Source organism: Neofelis nebulosa, chromosome 4, assembly GCF_028018385.1.
Source record: "Neofelis nebulosa isolate mNeoNeb1 chromosome 4, mNeoNeb1.pri, whole genome shotgun sequence".
In the NCBI taxonomy this organism is placed as follows: Eukaryota; Metazoa; Chordata; class Mammalia; order Carnivora; family Felidae; genus Neofelis; species Neofelis nebulosa.
This window is the reverse complement of record NC_080785.1, coordinates 159,053,089-159,078,194: the sequence shown is the minus strand read 5'-3', so window position 1 is coordinate 159,078,194 and position 25,106 is coordinate 159,053,089. Positions and strand designations below refer to the sequence as shown.

General features: G+C 41.3%; 2 protein-coding genes across 2 annotated transcripts; both read right to left on the bottom strand.

Moving 5' to 3' along the window:
• Positions 1-494: 494 nt before the first annotated feature.
• On the bottom strand, positions 495-4,934 carry LOC131510481 (olfactory receptor 7A17-like). The gene is made up of 2 exons (XM_058727672.1): positions 4,911-4,934; positions 495-1,430 (listed from the first exon to the last, which is right to left on the bottom strand). The coding sequence occupies exon 2, from the start codon at positions 1,425-1,427 to the stop codon at positions 495-497; it is 933 nt and encodes a 310-aa protein (XP_058583655.1). The 5' UTR covers positions 1,428-1,430; positions 4,911-4,934.
• A 7,620-nt stretch (positions 4,935-12,554) lies between these two features.
• Positions 12,555-13,581, bottom strand: LOC131510480 (olfactory receptor 7C1-like). Its single transcript, XM_058727671.1, is given in 2 exon segments — positions 12,555-13,216; positions 13,219-13,581. Coding segments are annotated over 2 exon segments (1,011 nt in total). The 5' UTR covers positions 13,568-13,581.
• Positions 13,582-25,106: the final 11,525 nt, after the last annotated feature.

The following is a 25,106-nucleotide window of genomic DNA, read 5'->3' as shown; positions in this document are numbered from 1 at the left end:
AAAGTGAGGGTTGCTGGAGGGAGGTGAGTGGGGGGATGGGCTAAATGTGTGATGGGCATGAACAAGGGCACTTGTAATGAGTGGTAGGTGTTGCATGTAAATGATGAATCACTAAGTTCTACTCCTGAAACCAATACTACACTATATGTTAACTAACATGAATTTAAATAAAATCTTGAAAAGAAAAAGAAATCCAACTTTCCCATTGTAAGATACAGAAATTTCTAGGCCTTTGTGACCCAAGGATGGGGAAAACATTGGGAACGTATGAAAATGGACAAAGGATAAACTGTACATCAGACAGAGCAGAAGCTTAATAAAATGATTTACTGAAATGTATAGAGAAGTTGAAATCAAACAAATGGAAATTCCAGGAAAGAAATAGAAAGATCAGATTCTACTTCCACAGCCTGATCAAGGGATAGCAGCTCCTGTCTCTGAGGCTCTGAGCCCTGCAATCATGGGCACATCTTCAGCCCCAGGACAATTGGCCCTTACGTCCCTGGAACCCCAACGATTCTTTTCAGAGCCCTCTTTATGTCTCTGTTCCTCAGGCTGTAGATGAAGGGGTTCAGCATGGGCGTGACCACCGTGTACATCACCGAGGCTGTGGCACTTGACCGTGAGCTCTGGGTAGCAGCAGAGCTGAGGTACACTCCTAGGACTGTACAGTAAAATAAGGAGACAACTGACAGGTGAGATGCACAGGTGGAAAATGCTTTATACTTGCCCTGAGCTGATGAGATCCCACGTATGGAGGAAACTATCTTAGAATAAGAGTAAAGGATCCCTGCTAGGGAAGCACCACCCAACAATCCAGCTGCAAAATGCATCACCATGTCATTAAGAAAGGTGTCAGAACAGGCAAGTTGGACCACTTGATTGATTTCACAAAAAAAGTGGGGGATTTCTACTTCTGTACAGAAGGACAGCCACAACATCATTAAGGTTTGTAATAATGAATTCAGGGTGCTCACCATCCAGGACACCAGAACAAGCAGTCCACAGAAGATGGGTTTCATGATGATTGTGTAGTGCAAAGGGTGACAGATGGCCACAAATCGGTCATAAGCCATCACAGACAGTAGAAAGTTGTCCAATCCAACAAAGAGTAGGAAAAAGTACATCTGTGTGATGCAGCCTGCATAAGTTATGACTTTGTTCTGAGTCTGGATGTTCACCAGCATCTTCGGGACACTGGTGGAGGTGAAGCAAATGTCTACAAAGGACAGGTTGGCCAGGAAGAAGTACATGGGCATATGGAGGTGGGAGTCAGAGCTGACGGCCAGGATGATGAGTAGGTTCCCAAACACAGTGATCAGGTACATGGAGAGGAAAAGCCCAAATATGAGGGGCTGCAGTTCTAGACCTTCTGAAAATCCCAGAAGAAAAAATTCAGAAATATGTGTATCATTTCCTGGTTTCATGTGCTGGAGGTGACTACCAGGGAACAAAAAAATAACATGACTAATTTTCTCGATAATGAACATTGCAAATATCATTGAAATGCTACAATTCTTATTTTGCATTCAAAAGTGAATATCCATCATTTTTGTATGGAACTTGTCCCCTCTTAGCATCTCCATGCCAGCTCTGAATAGGTATTCACTTCCCACACTTAACATTTTCCCCAAGTGCTCATATTTTCTATACTTTTAATGAGGAATTCTGTCACCCGTTTGAGGAATAACCTTGAGCACTGACTAAACTTCACGCAAAGTGTATAAGTGTCTAGAAACAAAAGCCTGGAGGGTTCAGTGATGGAGAAAGGGGATAAGCAAATGAGACCAGATAAAATATCAGGGGTGACAGGTGCTGTGAAGAAAAACAAAGCCTGTGTAAAGGGAAGCGTGGATGGAGGGATGGCTCTTCCTGGTTGTTCGGGCACACAGGCACACATGTAAACAGAGCCCTCGAGGAGACAGGAGACACAAGGTCCTCTGGGGAAGAGCGTGCCCATCGGAGGGAACTATGAGTGCGACGGCTCTGAGGAAAGATGTGGGTTTTTTTAATTAATTTTTTAAAGCATGAGGGTGGTCGACACACCAGGTCACGTTAGTTTGGGGGGCGCCACACAGTGATTCAACAAGTGTCAACATCATGCCCTGCTCACCATGCTTGGAGCTGCCATCTGTCACCACACAGCCTGTGACAGCATCCCTACAGTATTCCCTCCGCTGGGCCTTTTACTCCTGTGAGTCTCCCCTTCCTGAACATGGAAGGAATTCCTCAACCGGAAGCCAGTGTCTCCCACTCCCCTTCACCATCCTGCCTTTTGTTGCTTGCATAATGTGTTAAAGACCCAGGCTCAAAAGAAAGCCAGTGTGTCCAGGGGAAGGAGCGAGAGGAAGACTGAGGAGAGGTGGTGGCAGGGAATGTGGAGGAATGAGGTGGCCTCCATGACACTGATGAAACTTCCCAGCACAAGGAATCCCTCCTTCACATGGTGTTCCTTGCACTTTATTAATTTCGTTTCCAAGGAATCTTTGAATAGAAATGGGCCTTCTTAGCTTCATATGTTGGTAGTAATCTGGCACCTGTATTTTAAGGGTCATGTATTAGAGCTATGGGTTTCAGGACTTCTCCTTGAGAACCACTATGTCGCACGTGGACACACACACACACACACACACACTCACACATACACACACATACACACACACGCTATAGCCTCCTATAACTATTCTCACCTATGGCCACAATATTATACAAACAATGATACAAGGCAGGCTGTCAACATCAGATTGTCTTTCCTCTAAAGATGTAAAAATGTGTCCAAATTCCATGAGCATGTAAACATGGGTCTTCATTTTAATAAGATCATTTCATGTCCAGTGTTTAAAGAAAACTAAAAAATCAAATTCAAAAACTGAGAGCAAGAAAAGTGGGGAGAAAGATCTGATGAGCTCAGGTGGCCCCTAGCGATGGTGATGAGAAAGGTGTCCCTGGTTCTGGTGACACCCCAACCCCAGGTACATCTCCTTGATGCCTAGAATAATAAAGCAGCAAAAACAATTTATCCAAAAGAAAACATATGAATGTCTTCATGTTATCAAGACATCCCACCAGAATAACAAGCAAGGAAAGACACCAACAATTCACAAAAGGAAATGCACAGAGTACAAAAAAATGGGAGATTTTCAAAGATTATTTGCTCAAAAAAACTTTTTCTAAAAAATATATAATTCCAAACTTGCATAATCAGAAACTTGGGTTTCAAATTTGGAATCTACACATACTTGCTCTTTGAACTTGGAACACCAACAAATCTATTCTCATATGGCCCAGGAACAGATGAAGCTGGCCCTTCCCTCACATTCCTTTGTAATTCCTGGGCTTTGGGTTTTAATCTCTTTTTTGGCAAACTCATCGGGCAACTCTCCTCCTGTTTCTGATTTTTGTCCAACGTGTGTAGGCATCCCTACAGTCTACCCTATAAAATCCTGTACGTGCCTCAAAAACCTATTTCCTTTCTTCATCTGTATATCCCTGAGTGCATTATGTCGCACACACATTTATGTCACCCAGTCTACTTTCTTCATTTAATCTAAGATCCAAATGAGCAGGACCTCACCTCCTTTGTTCATTTTTGCCATTTGATAAAGGTGTGCACTGAGATAGAAACACCCTTCTAGAAAATGGAATTTATTTTTTGAGGAACCTCCACACTGTTTTCCAGAGTGGCTGCACCAGTTTGCGTTCCCACCAACAGTGCAAAAGTGTTCCCATTTTGCCACATCCTCGAACCAGCAATAGCACTACTAGGAATTTATCCAAGGGATACAGGAGTGCTGGCTCATACAGGCACATGTACCCCAATGTTTACACTATCGACAGCACTATCGACAGTAGCCAAATGATGGAAAGAGCCCAAATGTCCATCAACTGATGAATGGATAAAGAAGATGCGGTATATACATACAATGGAATCCTACTTGGCAATGAGAAAGAATGAAATCCTGCCATTTGCAGCAACGTGAATGGGACTGGAGGGTATTATGCTAAGTGAAATAAGTCAGTCAGAGAAAGACAGGTATCAATGTTTTCACTCGTATGTGGAACTTGGGAAACTTAACAGAAGACCTTGGGGGAAGGGAAGGGGAAAAATAGTTACAAACTGAGAGGGAGGGAAGCCAAACCCTAAGAGACTCTTAAATACAGAGAACAAACTGAGGGTTGATGGGGAGGTAGGAGGGCAGGGTAGAGGGGAAAATGGGTGATGGGCATTGAGGAAGGCACTTGTTGGGATGAGCACTGGGTGTTGTACGTAAGCGATGAATCATGGGAATCTACCCCCAAAATCAAGAGCACATTGTACACACTGTATGTTAACCAACTTGACAATTAAATTAAATTAAATTAAATTAAATTAAATTAAATTAAATTTTAAAAAAAGAAAGTGGAGTTTATAAAATAAAAAGAACAGCAGGAACAAGAAAACCAGGATAAACATAGTGGATTCAAAACAACCTTGTTAATTGAAATTGAATTTTAAAAGACTGTCTTCTGCAAGAAAAGGTTAAAAATAACAATAAATTTCATCGCATTAACACAGGTCTCTATATCAAAATGGCATGGGCAACAACCAAAAGCAGATATGAAAATATAATTTATAACTATCATTCATTTAAAAGTAGTGCAGGGAGCATTATCTAAAATTATAATTTCATCCTATATAAACATAAGTGGAGTCACACATTCTTGTGAGAAAGATATAAGTTGAATGCAAGAGGAATTCATGTCTCCACAGGATGGTAGAAGGATGATTGCTAGCTCTGAGAACGGATCTAATCACAAGAAGCAAAAGATAGTGAGGAATCACAGATGTGAGGGAAGGTGGCAATACATACAAAAGGCAGTTTATTACTACAAGGCACATAAAAAGCAATGGGTGGGAGACAAAATATGACTGATAGACTTGACCACTCAAAGTTTATAAACTCTCACACCACCCAGAAAATATATCTGTACATACATACAAGAATTAAACAGCAGACAGCAAACTTGGCTTAAAATTTTGCAATTATTTCTTTTGTTTGCTTCATGTTTTTATTTACATTCTAGTTGGTTAGCATATAGTTTAATATCGGTTGTAGGAGGAGAATTATTCGTTGAAAGAATGCAATCAAAGAGCAAAAGGAAAATGATTCAGCAAGAACAACAAACAAACAAACGAAAGCAGGAATAAGAATGTTCAGACCCCAGGATACAAGGCAAAGAACTTTCCCAAATAAGTTACGACAGAGAAAGTAAATGGCTAACGAACCCAAAAATATTTTCCGGCTCCAGGTAATGAAATAAGTGGAAAATAAAGCCCTCTAGCATATGCCTGTTTGTCTTTTAAATAAAAATTTTAAATGAATACCTAATGTGAGAGAAGATTCTGTGAAATGTATGTCTTCAGAACTGCAGTTGCAAGATCGTGGCTCCCTCCATTGGTCTGGATCTTTCTAATGGATGCAGAATATGCTCCAATATACCCCATCTTAAAAACATTTTTTAAATTCCCTCACTGCACTGCAATGCTCTCCATACCTAATAGTGTTGTTTCATATTCCCTTTAACTGCAAAACTCCTTGGAAGTGTTCAGATTTTCCTGGGAGTCAGTATCCCCATTCCTTCTTTAGTCTCATCCAACTGGACTTTTATTCCCACCACCTAATTGTGGACAATAGTCCTTGCATCTCCAAGTTCACCAGACATTTCTTTTTTAAACATATTAAATAAATTGATTATAAATGAATGAATTCACCACACCAGCTTGTCTCCAGACTAGGCTGGTTAGGCTCTCAGGTGACCTCAGGTAAAAGCTTTCAGCTTCCATTCTCTCTGAACCTTTCCTGAAGTACCTGCTGAGATCTGAGACCCACCTGGATGGGGTCTCTGAGAGGAAGGTTTCCATGTGGAAGTCCAAATTCCTCCCCATTGGTTGATGATGGAAACCAAAGCTCTGTTCCCAGACTGCAGGAAGGAGTGAAGCATTGGTCCCCAAGCCAGACTTAGGAATCCAAATGCAAAAACCATATGTCCTCCAGCTTAAGATTGGAGCAGGAGGTCAGGGGCTGCAACTGAGGAGATATTTATAGTCTCTTATGTTTGCTGTATGTGTTCTCTTTAACTGCTCATTAGACACATTTCCCATTATTACTCCAACCCCTGAGCACATCTCCCTAGGGGAACTTATATGGACAGAATGGAATTTTTTCCTGTAGATTCTCTGTTCCCAAGAGATCAGATTAGAATCAGGCATATCCAATTTTTATTACCCTTCCTTGAACTTTCCTGGCTTCCAGAGCTCTAACATTGAAACTTTTCACAGCCCTAAGTGAAAGGTTTTTTTCCAAATCTAAAACTCAGGAACTTGTCTTGACTATGTCCCTTGGTTCTCCAAAACAATGACTTGTGGTGGGAACACAGCTCCTGATAGCTCTAGAAAAATCCCTATTCCTTCTTCAACAAGCAAAGGTGTGTTCCTTTCCTATACAGTCATGGGTACAACAATCCTTGGCTTCATAATTATTTTGACAAATCAGTTAAGAGTTTGTATCTTTAATACAGGTTAAAAGTTGACATTTATGAAACATTTGGTAATTCAAGCTATATTTTAAAGCATAGTCATCAGGATAGTAATGTACTGGCACAATAACAGACACATAGATCAATGGAACAGAATAGAAATCCCAGAAATGGACCCACAACTATATGATTAACTAATCTTTGACAAAGTAGGAAAGAATATCCAATAGAAAAAAGACAGTCTCTTCAACAATGGTGTTGAAAAATTGGACAGCAACATGCAGAATGAAACTGGACCACTTTCTTACAACAAACACAAAAATAAATTCAAAATGTGTGAAAGACCTCAATGTGAGACCATCAAAATCCTAGTGGAGAACACAGGCAGCAATCTCTCTGCCCTCAGCTGCAGCAACTTCTTTTTTATAAATGTTTATTTATTTTAGAGAGAGAGAGAGAGAGAGAGCACGAGCAGAGGAGGGGCAGAGAGAGAGGGAGACACAGAATCTGAAGCAGACTCCAGGCTCCAAGCTGTCAGCACAGAGCCCAATGAGGGGCTCGAACTCACGAGCTGCGAGATCATGACCTGAGCCGAAGTCGGACGCTTAACTGACTTAGTCACCCAGGCTCCCCTGCAGCAACTTCTTATTAGACATGATGCCTGGAGGCAAGGGAAACAACAGCAAATATGAACTATTGGGACTTCTTCAAGATAAAAAGCTTCTGCACAGCAAAGGAAACAATCAACAAAACTAAAAGGCTGCCTGCAGAATGGGAGAAGATATCTATAAATGACATATCTGATATAAGGTTAGTGTCCAAAATCTATAAAGAACTTCTCAAACTCCACACTGAAAAATTAATAATCCAGTGAAGATTTGGGCAGAAGACATGAACAGACACTTTTCCAAAGACATGCAGATGGCTGACAGACACACGAAAAGATGCTCAATGTCACTCATCGTTAGGGAAATACAAATCAAAACCACAGTGAGATATCACCTCACACCTGTCAGGATGGCTAAATTTAACAATGCAGGAAACAACAGGTGTTGGCCAGCATGTGGATAAAGGGGAACCCTCTTACACTGTAAGTGGGAATGCAAACTGGTGCAGCCACTCTGGAAAACAGTATGGGAGTTCCTCAAAAAATTAAAAATAGGACTATCCTACAATCCAGCAAATGTACTACTAGATATTTACCCAAAGGATAGAAAAGTAATGATTCAAAGGGGCACATGCACTCCAATGTTTATAGCAGCATTATCTACAAGAGCCAAATAATGGAGAGAGCCCAAATGCCAGTTGAGTGATGAATGGATAAAGAAGATGTGGTTTACGTATACAACGGACTGTTACTCAGGCATAAAAAAGACTGAAATCTTTCCATTTGCAATGAGTGCATTATGCTAAGCAAAATAAGCCAGAGAAAGACAAATACCATATGATTTCATTCACACGTGGAATTTAAGAAATGAAACAGATGTGGGGCGCCTGGGTGGCGCAGTCGGTTAAGCGGCCGACTTCAGCCAGGTCACGATCTCGCGGTCCGTGAGTTCGAGCCCCGCGTCGGGCTCTGTGCTGACAGCTCGGAGCCTGGAGCCTGTTTCCGATTCTGTGTCTCCCTCTCTCTCTGCCCCTCCCCCGTTCATGCTCTGTCTCTCTCTGTCCCAAAAATAAATAAAAAACGTTGAAAAAAAAAAAAATTTAAAAAAAAAAAAAAAGAAATGAAACAGATGAACATAGGGGAAGGAAGAAAAGAGAGAGAGGGAGGTAAACCATAACTCTTAGCTATAGAGTACAAACTAGGGGTTGCCGGGGAGGAGGTGGGCAGGGGAGGGGTTAAATGGGTGATGGGGATTAAGGAGCACACTTGTGATGAGCACTGGGTGTTGTAGGTAAGTGATGAGTCATTAAATTCTACTCCTAAAACAAATATTACACTGCATGTTAACTAACAAGAATTTAAATAAAAACTTGAGGGGTGCCTGGGTGGCTCAGTCAGTTGAGCATTTGACTTCAGCTCAGGTCATGAGCTCACCGTTTCTGAGTTCAAGCCCCATGTCGGGCTCTGTGCTGACAGCTCAGAGCCTGGAGCCTGCTTCAGATTCTGGGTCTTCCTCTCTCTCTTCCCCTTCCCTACTTGTGCTCGCTCTCTCTCTCTCTCTCTCTCTCTCTCTCAAAAATAAACATTTTTTTTTAAAAAGCTTGAAACATTTAAAAAAAGATCTTTTCAGGCACCATGGGCTGAGCTTGAAATTGTATATGTATTGTCTCATTTATTTTTTTCAAAAGCCATTCTATGAGGGCCATAATGTTAGGAGCCTCATTCCACATTTGCAGAGATGTGACTTGGAAGGGTTGAGTGGTCACCCCAGAATTATTGACTGGACCATTACGAACTGATGTGCTTCTATTGAAATGCTGAGTTCTCTTGCTCTAGACCAGTGGATCTCAGCCAGGATGATTTTGCCTCCAAAGGACACTTGAAAATACCTGGAGAAGGTTTTGTTTGTCATAGCTTAGGAAGTGCTCCTGCTAATTCGACATGCCCAGGGTGGCCCAGAAATTCTGCCTTGTAACTAGCTCCCTGTTGTTACTTTGACAATCTTGGTCTGTAGACAACCTTTGCATATTAAGACTGTGGTCCAGTGGTAGAATCAAGTGTGAGTATTTTGGGGTTTTCTTCTATAAGAATCCCCCTACCTACCTCAGGTCTGACCTTAGGCAGTCAAATGTGGGACTCAGTGGTTCAGCTTCTTTATACACAAGTTTGCAGGTGTCTCTTTTTCCTCATGACAGGAAATGAACCTTCCAAGCCTTTGTTCCTTTATCTGTAAACTAGAGAAAGTCCATCTAAGCATTTGGTGTGAGAATCCTTTTGGTTAGTAATATCTTTTTAAAAAATTTAATGTTTATTTATTTTTGAGAGAGAGAGAGAGCATGAGTAGAGGAGGGCAGAGGGAGACACAGAATCCAAAGCAGGCTCTAGGCTCTGAGCTGTCACCACAGAGCTTGATGCAGGGCTTGAACCCACGAACCGTGAGATCATAACCTGAGCCAAAGTCGGACGCTTAACCAACTGAGCCATGCAGGCACCCTGAGAAGTTAATAATTTTTTAGATCTCACAGGGAATTACCTGGCACAGAGAAGGTGCTCAATCCACAGGGGCTACTGTGACCTTCTAAGTTCCACATTGACTAAGTTGATGATGACACGCCCCTCCAAAAAAGTCTCCTGGGACAGGAAGGGAGTCCAGGATTATTCTGCTTCAGGGGCAGTTTTTGGGTGGGTTGGGAATGCAGTGGGTGTAGATGCCAGCATCCGACACAACTGGGGGGGCCAGACACTCACTGGCACACTCTTACATTCATCCCTGGGTGAAGTCCCTGGCTGAGATCTCCTGGGGCACTAAGCATGCTGCCTTGGGATAGAGCTTATGTGGGTAAAGTATAATTGTTCTTCTTACTCTCCTCAATGCGTTCAATATTGAGTGTTTTTTGCTCCAACTTTGGGCTTGAGTTTCTTCATCAGGCCTCTGGACTTCCATGAAGATACTCTCAGCAATGAGTTACTGTCTTTTCTTAGGGAAAAGATGTGAGAAAACTCCAATTTCACCGTTTTGATGATCTGTTTTTTTAATTGGGAAAATACGTGTTTTCTAAAAGCTCCACTAACAGATTTCAGCTCATATGTTTGGGCAAACTTGTGTCACATGGTATGGTCAGCAGAATGATGGCCTTCCAAAAATGTCTGCTTCCCAATCCTCAGAAGCTGTGAAAATGTTAGGTTACAAGGGAAAAGGGATTAAAGTTATAGAAGGAATTAAGTTTGCTCATCACTTGACCTTAAGGTAGAGGTTATCTGGGGCTAACTGGATGAAGCCCTTGTAATCCCAAAGGTCCATGAAGAGAAAAAGGAGGCAGCTTAAGGGTCCAGGAAATGAGAGAAGGGAAAGACTCAGTCAGCCACTGCTGGCATTGTAGACACAGGCTGGAGCCATAGGACAAGGGAGGAGGATGTTCCCTAGAAGCTAGAGAAGGCAAGAAAGGGGGTTATCCTCCTGGAATCTCTAGAAAGGAATGCAGCTGTGAAGACATCTTGATTTCTATCCCAGGGAGACCCATTTTGGACTTCTGATCTCCAGAACTGTAAGCTAATACCTTTGTGCTCTTTTTAAGCCACCAAGTCTGCCGTCGCTGGTTACAACAGCAACAGTAAGCCAAAGTACATGATGACCCCTTTATTAATATTTTGAGTATATTGCCACCCCCATCAATATCCTGCTACTAGGAAAAAGGGGAGAATCAATATTGGAAAGGGAACATAGCCTCTGTTCTTGATTAGAACCTGTAATAAACTTCCATTTCACCAAACTGTGAAATTGACGGGAGAATAAGAAAACACAAATCCTATAAAATAAAATATGTCATATTATAATTTTTTAATGTTTATTTATTTTTGAGAGAGAGACAGAGTGTGAGCTGGGGAAGGGGAAGAGAGAGGGGGAGACACAGAATCTGAAGGAGGCTCCAGGCTCTGAGCTGTCAGCACAGAGCCCGACATGGGGCTCGAACCCATGAACCAGGAGATCATGACCTGAGCCAAAGCCGGATGCTTAGCCTACTGAGCCACCCAGGCGACCCATAAAATCTGGCATATTATACAAGTGGAATAAAAAAAAACCAATGAGGGGGCGCCTGGGTGGCGCAGTCGGTTAAGCGTCCGACTTCAGCCAGGTCACGATCTCGCGGTCCGTGAGTTCGAGCCCCGCGTCAGGCTCTGGGCTGACGGCTCGGAGCCTGGAGCCTGTTTCCGATTCTGTGTCTCCCTCTCTCTCTGCCCCTCCCCCGTTCATGCTCTGTCTCTCTCTGTCCCAAAAATAAATTAAAAAAAAAAAAACAAAAAACGTTGAAAAAAAAAAATTTAAAAAAAAACCAATGAGGGAAGCAAGGCTTTTGAAATAAGAGGTGTTTGGACAATTTGTTATTAGTTAGAAGCAAAATAACATTAAATTTCTATCTTAATGACATCCACTTGTTGGCATAAAGAGAGTGAACATGTAGAAAAGCAAAATGAATAAAGTGAACTTGTAGAAAAAACATAGCAGTGGACATCTAGAAGAAAGATTAGGTTAATCCTCTGAGCATAAACCAGATGGAAGAAAAAGCAAAGAACTGAGAACATAATCAATGGATTCCAGTGCCTTGAAATCTGTAGGTCCAACAATAAAGAAAATTTACAAACAAGTGTAAAACTAGGGAAAATATTTAGAACACATTGGATATTACAAAGCATAAAGTGTAGACATATAAAAAATTATTTTAACCCAATTAGAATAAAAATACCCGAGAAATGGTCTAAAGATGCAAACCAAAAATATAGGAAGAAAACATGCAAATAAATATACAAACTTGAAAATGTGCTCAACTTTGTAACAATCAAATGAAGTAAAATTATAATATTAAGGAAAACTTAATAAACCTCAGTGTAGGGTTTGGATTTAAAACTCTGTCATTAGAGCTATACCAGGCACTGTAAAGATAGGTAAGAGACAGTTCTGAAACTCAAGAAATCTGTAGAGTGGACAAGTTGAGAAATTTAATAACGTTGATGGGACTGGAAGGAAAGTAGATCAGGAAAAAAATGTGGAGGGGATCAAATCTTTCAGTTCATTTTATTCATGTGACCTGAGAAAACATCTCTGTAAATGAGTTTTCAGGACATTTCCAAAATAGGCACACATCCCATCCCTCTGAGGATAGATATTAAATACATGAGATTTGATTCATTTTTTTTTAAAGAAATCCAAACCATTACCAAATATAACTGAGAAAATATCAGGTTCTGTTCATACCAAGTTAAAATGAGTGGTTATAAAGTGAAAAAGGGAACTCAAGATATAGCCTGAAGAAAAACCGAGAGGGCAGGGAAGACCCCAGGAAAGTACTGCTTTAAAACAGGTACAACTGGGGAAAAAATAAAGATATTTGATGAAGCAAGCCAGGATTTCTGGGCCTCCATATTGTGCACCCAGTTACCATAAGACTCCTCCAGAGACCCCACTGCTGAGAGGCACCACCCTGCTGAGGAGTCTCCTTAGAGCCCCCTTCATGTCCCTATTCCTCAGACTGTAGATGAAGGGGTTCAGCATGGGCGTGACAATTGTGTACATCACTGAGGCCACCAGACTTGTCCTAGAGGATGAAGTCGCTGCAGAACTGAGGTAGACCCCAAGACCTGTTCCATAGAACAAGAAGACCACTGAGAGGTGAGACCCACACATGGAAAAGGCTTTGTACTTGCCAGTAGCTGAGGAAAGGTTGAGTATGGAGGAAACAATTTGAAAGTAGGACAAAAGTATTCCATTGAAAGGAATCATGGCCAGAAGGCCAGTTGCAGAATACACCACCATGGTATTGACGAAGGTGTCAGAACAGGCAAGCTTCAGGACTTCGGGAAGATCACAAAAGAAGTGTGGGATTTCCATGTTTGTGCAGAAGGACAGCCTCAAAAGGGTCAAGGTCTCGAGCAGGGAACCCATGATACTGAGGCACCAGGATCCCAATGCCAACAGCCCACAGAACTGGCCGTTCATGATGATTGAGTAGTGCAGGGGGTGACAGATGGCCACAAAGCGGTCATAGGCCATCGCGGTCAGGAGTAAGTTGTCCAGGCATCCAAACACAATGAAAAAAATATCTGGCTGAGGCAGCCTTCATATGTTATGATTGTGCTCTGAGTCTGGATGTTCCAGAGCATCTTCGGGACAGTAGTGGAGGTAAAACAGATGTCAGCCAAGGACAGGTTGGAAAGGAAGAAGTACATGGGGGTGTGGAGGAGGGAGTCAGAGCAGATGGCCAGGATGATGAGCAGGTTCCCAGTGACCGTGACCAAGTACATGGACAGGAACAGCCCAAAGAGCACAAATTGAATATCTGACTTTGCTGAAAATCCCAAGAGGAGAAATTCCAAAGCACGTGTTTGATTTCCTGATTCCATGTGGATGAAACCACTACCAGGAAAGAGAGGGGAAAAAAAAATCAACATTCAATTACCATCACTTTGATGGCACAGAAATGTGGTTGCCTTCGATTTCAGGTGAATGGATTAATAAAGTACTGCCCCTTATATCATTGCCTCAGTTGGGGAGTTTTAAATGCTTTCATCCTTCCTTTGTACCGCTACTCGCTGGAAATGTAATCCTCGTTCCAAAGCAGCTGTCCCCCTTCATCGCCTGGCTACTCAGAGTGTGGTCCGTGGATCAGCAGGATCAACATTGCCCAAGAGCTTATGTGAATGCCGAGTCCCAGGCCACATTCACCTTGCCGAATCAGAAGCTACACTGCAACAAGGTCACAGAGTCTCACCTGTTCATTCATGACTGTGTAGTGTTGGTCTAGAACCTCGGTGGCATCAGGTCCTTCAACTTTTATCTCCCCACTTTTATTTTCTTCTACATCTTGTGTCAAACCTCCTTACTTAATATGTAGGCAAAAATTGGAGCCCAATTAATAGAGCTTTTTTCTGCCATCCGTGTGGAGTTCATACTTTCATTCATTGGCCTTAACTATTCCAAACACTGCTTATGAAGCCTGAATTTAGTTTTTCAATGCAAATATCTATAAAAGGTATACAAGCACCGCATATTAGGCTGATGTTACATTTGGGTATTTTTTGTTTTTAAGGTTAAGATTCAGAGCTTTTATACACATACATATGTTGTAGACTGTGGCTCTAAAGTTCTTGTCTCGCAAGAAAGCGGGATGCAGGATTAAAATGCGAGAGATGGCTAATGTCCGGGAGAAGACAAGAGCCCCGATTAAGGGTCCTTGCTCTGTTTTTATTAGGATCAGAAGGCTTACAGACATGGTGATGGACGTGCATAAAGAGACAATGAAACTGTGAACATTAACTCATGGACAGGAGGGAAAGGGGGTTTTGAAGATATGTGGGGTTAGGGGCTTGGGTTAATACAAAACAAAACCCTGGCCCCGGGAGGCTGAGTGGAAGGTTGTTTACAACAGACATGAGGCACCACCTCTGTTTACCAAAATTGGTCTAGAGGACAAGAAAGACAGAGCATGCTACCTCAGGATCAACAAGGCACCTTTCTTTTGTTAATTAGCTCCTCTGGGCAACTTCTGGGCAACTTCACCCTGCAGAGGTCTATAGCCCTATTTACCTGTTTACCTAATTTGGTCCTTCCTTCCTGGGAAAGCAGCTTTCTGCTATTGTACTAAGTTGGCGGGGGGGGGGGGGGGGGGGGGGGGGGGGGGGCCTTCCTCCCTGAATACCTAATCTTGTTTACCTCATATACCTTTGTTCTGTATTGGGGACTTTGTCCCGCCCTCTCTATACTGGGGTCTCTGCCCAGCCCTCTCTATACCTATGTACCTAATCTTGTTTACCCAAACTTGGTTGTGAGCATCCTGTGGCTTTCTAATTCTTGATGCCTTGTTAACCCATCCGTGCAAGCCCAGGGAATTCCTAAGCTTATTCCCCGCATACATATATACACATGCACTTTAAAGAGAACCTACAAAATTCTCTCTCCAAATAAATAAGCAAACAAATTAATTAAAATATTTGAAACAATGGGGTGCTTGGGTGGCTCAGTCAGTTAAGCATCTGACTCTTTTTTAAATTTTTTAAATTTTTTTAATGTTTATTTTTGAGACAGAGAGCGTGAACAGGAGAGGGGCAGAGAGAGAGAGGGAGACACAGAATCTGAAACAGGCTCCAGGCTCGGAGCTGTCAACACAGAGCCTGACGCGGGGCTCGAACCCATGAACCGCCAGATCATGACCTGAGCTGAAGTCAGACGCTTAACCGACTGAGCCACCCAGGTGCCCCTCTTTTTAAAATTTTTTTAATGTTTATTTATTCTTGAGAGAGAGAGAGAGACAGACAGAACATGAACAGGGGAGGGGCAGAGAGAGAAAGGGAGACACAGAATCCGAGGCAGGCTCCAGGCTCCGAGCTGTCAGCACAGAGCCCAACGTGGGCTCAAACCCACAAGCCATGAGATAATGACCTGAGCTGAAGTCAGATGCTTAACTGACTGAGTCACCCAGGAGCCCCAAGCATCTAACTCTTGATTCCGGCTTAGGTATGATCTCACAGTTCCTGATTTCGAGCCCCATATTGGGTTCTACCCTGGGTGTTGAGCCTGCTTAGGATTCTGTCTCTCTCCCTCTGCCCCTTCCCCAATCACAGTCTCTCTAAATACATACATACATACGTACATACATACATACATACATACATAAAATCTTTAAAAAGAGCTTACAAAATAATTGATGTCAGAGAAAATGATGGAGCAGAGAACTCCATAGGCCCAACACTTCACAAAAGCACTGAAAATACTGAGGAATATTGTCAGCATCAACTTTACCAGGAATTTTAAAAAGTAGTTGATGGTTTAGTTGGTTACTCATTAAATTCCCTCACTACTTAGGTGAATCCATAAGCACAGGGGTTCTTTATCTTAGAAGGAGCACTTCTTTCTTCAGCTCTGGCCTCCACTCTGAAAGATGGCCAAAGAAATAATCCCAGAGTCCCTGAGTTGGAGATTCTCCACACTCAGAAGGAATGAGATATCCATTGTTTTGAGGCCCATTGAAATTCTGCTACCTTCCTTCAGAGATATGGGGATATCCCCCTGACTGTGCCCTACATCACCTAAGACAACCCCAAGAGCATCGCCATGTCTCTTTTGTTGATCCACTGAGGGAGGACCCAAAAACTGGAAATCATTTCAAGTGTGAGGGACGAAATACTTGAACCATGATAACAATGTTCCTGCCTCACCTATCCTACGGTGTGGCTATTACCATGTGTGATGCTTCTAGCCTATATTCAGAAACATTTCAAGAACCTGAATTGGCTGGAGACATTGCTCTTTCCATCACACAATGTGACTTTCATGAGAATTGGGGAGATCACTGTCTTTTTGCCTTAGTATCAAGAAGGGTCAGGTTCTATCAACAATTTTATTTTAATGTTATGGATAATATGAATCTTGTAATTAATCATTGTGCCAGAGATTGCCTATGTTAACACATCTATTCTCTTCTTTCCTGTTGTTGGAACCTGACTCTATTTGGAGGTGGTCATACGCTCAGCTAAGATGCTGTATTTCCCACCTTCTCATTCAATCATGGATAGTTGGTGGAAAGTATGAGAAGTTATTGAGTGGGAATATTGGAGTGCTCTTTAGAAGACTTTCTCTTTTCTGTCTCTTCCTTGCCTAGAATTCACACATTACCCCACAGCTAACCTATCTTGGAAAACCACACACCACGGATGTGGAAGCAGAGATGGAATGAACCCTTGTTCCTCATGTTAGCATAAAGTCGTCGTGCCACTTCCTTGAAGAGGGGAGATAAATACCCCTAATTGAATATGAACACTTTTTCTTCTTAGTCTTTCCATTTATACAGCCAAATTTAATCCTAACAGCACAAAAAGAGTCGTTTGTCTTCAATGGAATTCTCAGAGTCATATCAGGGGCCAAATTTTGGCACCCATGGTAACATTTCGTGGTAGATATTTCACTTACTCATGTAATTATTCCTCTGGGTTTGGGTCTCCTTTCCTTTGGCCACATTATTTCTCTTGTCATATACACTTAAGGCATTTTGTCCTAAGTATTGTGTAATTTCCCCAAAATTCTTTTGGAATGTGTCATGCGAATGAGTAAGTGAATAAAGAAATGGTGTTTTTCAGATGGCACCATGTCCTGGACACTCGATCCATCATATCGGTCCTCCCATAAGCATACTGTGACACCTCCTTCTACTCTCTCTTGTGCTGATGAAAAAGGATACACAGAATAGAAGAAACATTTCCAAGGTCTATCAGGCACTGGATGGAAAGGGGAAATTCCAACTCACATCTGCCTGACTCCAACTCAAGGCCCTTCTCACTCTGCGGGGCTGCCTCACGCATTCAGTGCTTCACAAACAAGAGGAAAGGCTAACTTGGGAATAAAGCAGAACCCGAGACAGGTGAACAGACATAAGGGAGGGACAGTTCCTGCTGCAGAAAGAGAGAGGCCCTGGAATGACGCTCGGAGAAGAGAAGTGAGAAGAATGGATCTGAGAAGGTATGAAGCGTCTTCTTCAGACTGAAATGAGAAGGATTTGGAATCAGTGGTTAAGAAAGGCATGGTTAAGAAAAGCCTTCCTGCCTTCCACACCACTTTTCTGGAGTACTCACTGGACTACTCTGGCTTTCCCAGATGCATCACTCAATGGATTTGGCTCTACTGGTCCTTCCTTCCAGGGACAATTGATGTAGAAAGGGCAAGAAATGGATGGTCAGGAGCTGGTTCTTTGGATTAGTTGGACATCTAGGAGGGTCATGGTGAGGATGCTTTCAGCCTATGGCTGATGAGCAGCAGGTGAGCTCTGCAGAGGGGATTCAGAGGTTGAATTCTCAGAGCCCCATATTGCCTGTATTCCCTCAGTGGGGCTCAATTCTCTAAGCAATTTAGCTTATCAGAAGCCAAGGGACCATAAATAAAGGAAACTTTTCTGCCATTTCAGTCCCCATGTGTCCACCTTGGGAGTCAGGTGCATATTCCCTTTCCACCAATGGATCCATCTCCCCTGGAGTGGACATCTCTCCCATGCATGTAACCTCTTATGTGGGCACATCAAATACACCACCCCGTGAGCCTCTGAGCTGCTGTGAGTGACTGGATCTCCCTTGTCCAATTCAGAGATATGGCTATGTTGCCTGACCACATCCATCCCAAATAAGATCCTCCCTGAAACTTCATCCTAACTTCTATTTTGTTATTATTATTAGTTAAATTCAAGTTAGTTAACATACAGTATAGTCTTGGCTTCAGGAGTAGAACTCAGTGATTCATTGCTTACATGACACCCAGTGCTCATCCCAAAAAGCACCTTCCTTAATGCTCATCATCCATTTAACTCATTCTCCCACCCACCTCCCCTTAAGCAACCCTCAGCTTCTTCTCTGCATTTAAGAATCTCTTCTGGTTTGTCTCCCTCTCTGTTTTTATCTTATTTTTCCTTTCCTTCCCCTATGTTCATCTGTTGTGTTTCTCAAATTCCACACAGCAGTGAAATCATATGATACCTGTCTTTCTCTGGCTGACTTATTTCACTTAGCATAATACCCTCTAGTTCCATCCACATCGCTGAAAATGGCAAGATTTCATTCTTTATCATCACTGAGTAGTATTCCATTCTGTATGTATACCACATCTTTAACCATTAATCAGTTGACAAACATTTGGGCTTTTTCCATAATTTGGCTATTGTTGATAGTGCTGCTATAAATATTGGAGTACATGTGCTCCTTCGAATCAGCATTTTTGTATCATTTGGATAAATACATAGTAATGCAATTGCTGTGTCATAAGGTAGTTCTATTTTTTGAGGAAACTCCATCCTGTTTTCCAGAATGGCTGCACAAGTTCATATTCCCACCAACAGTGCCTGAGGGTGCCTTTTCTCCACATTCTCACCAAATGTTGTTTCTTGTGTTTTTTTTATTTTAGCCATTCTGACAGGTGTGAGGTGATATCTCATTGTGGTTTTGATTTGTGTTTCCCTGATGATGAGTGATGCCGAGCATCTTTTCATGTGTCTGTTGGCTATCTGAATGTCTTCTTTAGAGAAATGTCTATTCATATCCTCTGTCCATTTTTTAATTGGAGTGTTTGGGTTTTTTGGTGTTGAGTTGTAGGAGTTCTTTATGTATTTTAGATATTAACCCCTTATCAGATATATTATTTGAAATATTTTCTCCCATTCACTAGGTTGCCTTTTTTTGTTTTATTGTTTCCTTTGCTATGTAAAAGCTTCTAATTTTGATTTAGTCCTAACAGTTTATTTTTACTTTTGTTTCCCTAGTCTTAGGAGACTTACCTGGAAAATGTTGCTATAGCTGATGTCAGAGAAATTAATGCCTGTGTTCTTTTCTAGGATTTTTATAGTTTCAGGTCTCACATTTAGGCCTTTAATCCATCTTTAGCTTCTTTTTGTGTATGGTGTAAGAAAGTGGTCGCATTTCATTGTTTTACACATAGCTGTCCAGTTTTCCCAGCACCATTTATTGAAAAACCTTGTCTTTTCCCCATATTCTCACCTCTTTTGTCATAGATTAATTGACCATATAATCATGGGTTTATTTCTGGAGTCTCTATTCTGTTCCATTGACCTATGTGTCTATTTTTGCACCAATACCATACTGCATTGATAACTATAGCTTTGGAGTATATCTTGAAATCTACTATTGTGATACCTCCAGCTCTGTTCTTCATTCTCAGGATTACTTTGGATACTCAGGGCCTTCCATAATTCCATACAAATTTAAGATCATTTGTTCTAGTTTTGTGAAAACTACTGTTGTATTTTGATAGAGATTGCACTGAGTCTGTAGGTTGCTTTGGGTAATATGGACATTTTCACAATATTAATTCTTTCAACCATGAGCATGGAGTATCTTACCATTTCTTTATGCTATCTTCAATTTCTTTTATCAGTGTTTTATAGTTTTTGGAGTATAGGTCTTTCACTTCTTTGGTTAAGTTTATTCCTAAGTATTTTATTCTTTTTTCAACTTTTTTTTTTTATTTATTTTTGGGACAGAGAGAGACAGAGCATGAACGGGGGAGGGGCAGAGAGAGAGGGAGACACAGAATGGGAAACAGGCTCCAGGCTCCGAGCCATCAGCCCAGAGCCTGACGCGGGGCTCGAACTCACGGACCGCGAGATCGTGACCTGGCTGAAGTCGGATGCTTAACCGACTGTGCCACCCAGGCGCCCCCTAAGTATTTTATTCTTTTTGGTGCAATTGTGTTTTATTTTTTTTTCTTTCATTCTTAGTGTATAGAAATGTTACTGATTACTGGGTATTGGTTTTGTATCTTGCACTATAATGAATTCATTTATTCTAGTAATTATTTGGTAGAGTTTTTTGAATTTTCTATTCTTTAATGTTTATTTATTTTTGAGAGAGACAGACAGAGTGTGAGCAGGGAATGGACAGAGAGAGAGAGGCAGACATAGAATCCAAAGCAGGCTTCAGACTCTGAGCTGTCATCACAGAGCTCCATGCCAGGCTCGGACTCATGAATCATGAGATCATGACCTAAGTGGAAGTCAGACACTCAACCAACTGAGCCACCCAGGCGCTCCTGAATTTTCTGTGTATAGAATTATGTTGTCTGCAAATAGTGACAGTTTAACTTCTTTACCAATATGGATGCCTTTTATTTCTTTTCTTGTCTGATTGCTAAGGCTAGGACTTCCAGTACTATGTTGAATACCATACTATGTGAGAGTGGACATCTTTGTCTTGTTCCTGACACTAGGGAGAAACCTCTCAGCTTTCACCATTAAGTATGATGTTTGTTAGCTGTGGATTTTTCATATATGTCCTTTATTATGTTGAGGTACGTTCCCACTAACCCCACTTCATTGAGAGTTTTTATCATGAACAAATATTGAATTTTGTCAAATGCTTTTTCTGCATCTATTGAGATGATCATATGATTCTTATCCTTCATTTTGTTGATGTGGTGTATGACATTGATTGATTTGCAAATATTGAAAGATCCTTGTATCCCTGAAATAAATCACATGTGATCATGGTGAATGATCTTTTTAATATATTGTTGTAGGTAGTTTGCTGATATCTTCTTGAGGATTTTTGCATCTATCTTCATCAAGGATATTGGCCTGTAGTTTTCTTTTTTTGTGGTGTCTTTGTCTGGTTCTGGTATCAGGATAATGCTGGCCTCACAGAATGTATTTAGAAGCTTTCCTTCCTCTTCTATTCTTTGGAAGAGTTTGAGGAGAATAGATATTAACTCTTCTTTAAATATCTGGTAGAATTCACCTGTGAATCCATCTGGTCCTGAACTTTTAGTTTTTGGTAGCTTTTTGAATACCATTTCAATTTTCTTACTGTTAATTGGTCTGTTCAGATTTTCTATGTCTTCCCTGTTCCCTTTTGGAAAATTGTATGTTTTTTAGGACTTCATTCATTTCTGCTAAGTTGTCCACTTTGTTGGCATATAATTTTTCATAGTTTTCTTACAATTCTCTGTATTTCTCTGGTGTCAGTTGTTACTTCTCCTCTCTCATTTCTGATTTTATTTATTTGGGTCCTTTCTCTTTTTTCTTGATTAATTTGCCTAGAGTTTGTCAATTCTGTTTATTTTTTTCAAAGAACCAGCTCTTGTTTCACTGACTTTGTTCCACTGATTTTTTTTAGTCTCTGTGTCATTTATTTCTGCTGTGATCTTTATTATTTCCTTTATTCTACTCATGTTGGGCTTTTTTTTTCTTTAGGAATGAGTACATTGAATATAAAATCAGTACCTGATAGTGACTTAGAGCAGGCATATCAAATGTGAATTGCCTTAACTTAATTTCACTGGTCCTGTATCCATGTAGACACTTTGCCTTCTTTTTAGTTGGAAGAGAGATCTTCCCCACCCTCCCCGTTTGATGTGAATCAGCTACCAATACTCTAGATCCTACCCTCAGCCATGCTCTACTAGACTTTTTTCCTTTTAACTATATCATTGGAATATACTTATATACATTAAACTGTGCCTATTAAATGTAGATAGTACATATGCACTTATATATAAATAGACATTTTTGTGGTTGTGAAAAATTACCATGCTACTGGCTTAAAACAATTAAATTTATGTTTTGATAGTTCCGGAAGTCAGAAGTCTGAAATAAGTATTCCTGGGCTAAAAAGCACTCTGTCTGCAGAGAAGGAGGTCTGGGAGACCTAAAGCCACCTGTATTCCCTGGCTCACATTCCCTCCCTTTATCTTCAAAGCCAGCAACATAGCATCTCAAAATCTCTCTGATTCCAACTCTTCTGCCTCCATTTTCCACATTTGGAGGCCCCTTGTGATCTATTGAGCCCACCTGGATAATCAGAACAAGTTTATCTTAAGGCCAGCTGACTGGAAATGTTGGTACCATTTTCAAACATAATTCTCGCTTGTGATGACACAAGACATAGCCCAAGAGTCTTTAATTAAAATGTGGAAATATTTGGGTGGATGTTATTCTGCCTACTGAAAGTCTTTTTCGGGGTTATATTTGAGGCCAACTCAGGAGTCTCTCGGATTAAGGAATCAAACACAGACTTTATTTCAGACTTTAGAGTGAGTCCTTAGACTTTTTCTTCAAAACCATACATGAAGAGGATCATGTGGCTTGTTTATTAAAATTACTTCAAAGCTATAAATGGTAAAGTAAATCCTCAATTCAATGAATTCAAAATCAGCTCAAGGTGAAGGTAAAGTGTAAGCTGGTTAGATCTCTGGAAGGCAGGCAAGTTCATGAGAGTGAGTAATACAAAACTGGATTCACCTGACTTCTAATCTGATCTCCCAAGAACAGAGTATCAACAGGAAACTTTTCCTTTCTGTCCACTCCAGTGGCCCATGGGGAAATGATGTGCTCCCAGGTGATAGTAACAATGGCAACAGTGTCTAATGAGCAGACATAGGGAGCTATAAATATCTCCTCCACTGCAGAACCTCAGCATGTGAAACCTTGGATTGGCCAGAACATGGTTGTTGGTTTGGGGCTCCCAAGTCTGGGGGAGAAGGGACTAATGCTTCACTCCTTCCTGCTGTCCTGTCTGGGAACAGAGCTTTGGTCTCCATGATCAACCATCCATGGAGGAATCTGGACCTCCACATGGAGACTTTCATCTTATAGAGTCCCTCCAGGTGAGTCCGAGAGCTCAGCAAGTATTTCCAGAAAGGTTCTAGAAAATGGAACCTGAGCTCTTTTACCTGAGGTCCCCTGAGACCAGGCAAACTCATTAATAATTAATTTATGTAATATGTCCAAAAGAGAAGCGTCCATTGGACTCAGCAATACAGGGATCATTGTTGACAATGAGTGATGGGAACAGAAGTCCAGTTGGATGAAACTGAGGAAGGAATGGGGGGAGGGGTATAAAGCGGTTCCAGTGAAATTAGAACATATCCAAGGAGTTTTGCAGCTAAGGGGAGTAGGAAAACAGAGTATTAGGCTTAGAGGCATGTGCCATGAGCTTTTTAAGACGTGGTGCTTTTGAGCACGTTCTGTATTTATAGAAAGACCCAGAGCCATGGAGGTAGCTGTTTCCTTGCAACAGCACTTCTTGAGACACACATTTCTCAGCATCATCTTTTGCATCAAATATTCGCATATTAAATTATATTTAATACGCAAAAGGGGGTATGCTAACAAGCTTTACTTTGTGATTCTTCATTACCGAGAGATGTGGAAACCAGGAAGACATTTGTTCAAGGTAGAAGAAAAAACTCAGCCAATCTCTTCACCAGTGGCGATCATTCATTTACTAACGAGAAGGAACTATTGTAAGTTTTTTACATACACTGACTAACGCTGTCTACCACCTTAGGAGGATGGACAGTGCTATCCCCACTATTTGAGTAAGGATCTTCACATCTGGAATGGATTCATTGTCTTTCCCAAGTTCAAACAGCTTATATGTGGTAGGTCTAACATTCAAAACCTGGTTTTCTGATTCCAAAAGTTTTGCACTTAAGATCATTGGGAAAACTCTTTTGTTATTGCATTTTGAAAAATCCCCTTTGGTTGTTATACATTGTATAATTTCTTTAGTCACACTCAGGTTTATTCCCTTTGAACATTTTTCTAGAGGAATATTCAATCACAAAAATAGTAAAAAAAAAAAAAAAAACCACCCATTTCTTGTTAAGACACACTGGTTTTTTTTCCAGCTTTGTTAATTATTCTTGGCATCAAGGGTATGTAACTGGGGCTGGAATGCTGCCAGAATCAGGGAAGCTTTCTCCTCATCACAGTCTCTCAGGGACAATTGGAGCTTATTAGATCTTTTTTTCCCCTGTGTCCATTTCTTTCCTCCCAGTGTTTTTGGAACTGCTTCCTTATGTTTCTTTAAATACAGGACACATGATGATTATATTAAAATGAAGCCTGATGTTTACATGTCCATGGGAAGCTTACTAACTAGAATTCAGGTACTATTTATGCATTCTTTAGGGTAAAGGTAATCTTATGTTGAGTTTGCCTTGTATCATTTCTTTTAAAATTATGATGGCTGGGGGTGAGAAAAGCATGATAGTAACGCAGTGCCCGAAGGCCATAGCGCACTCTGTATTTTTGTGTGTTCGTGTGTGTGCAGTGTGTGTTGTGGAGTACAAGCAGTCCTCAGGGCAATGTCATATACTCCAATATGTGACCCTTAAATGCCAGGATGTTAAGCATAGATGGAAATAAGGAAGGGATCTATCTCAATTCACAGAATACCTTAGAACAAAACTAATAAAATGCCAAGCACACCATGGAAGGAAGGACTCCCTGTGTCTTGAAGTTTCAACAGTGGTGGGAGAGCCACCTTGCCCCTCAGCATTCTCTGCCAACACCTCTCATCCCTAGTCATTCCCTCCCCATGCTGACTTCATTGTGAGATTTGAATATCTGGACTAAACGCCTTCTCCAGGGTCTTGGCTCTGTTTCCCCTTCAGGGCACATGCTTCCCCCAATATTCTCCTGCCTCCTGCTAAATCTTT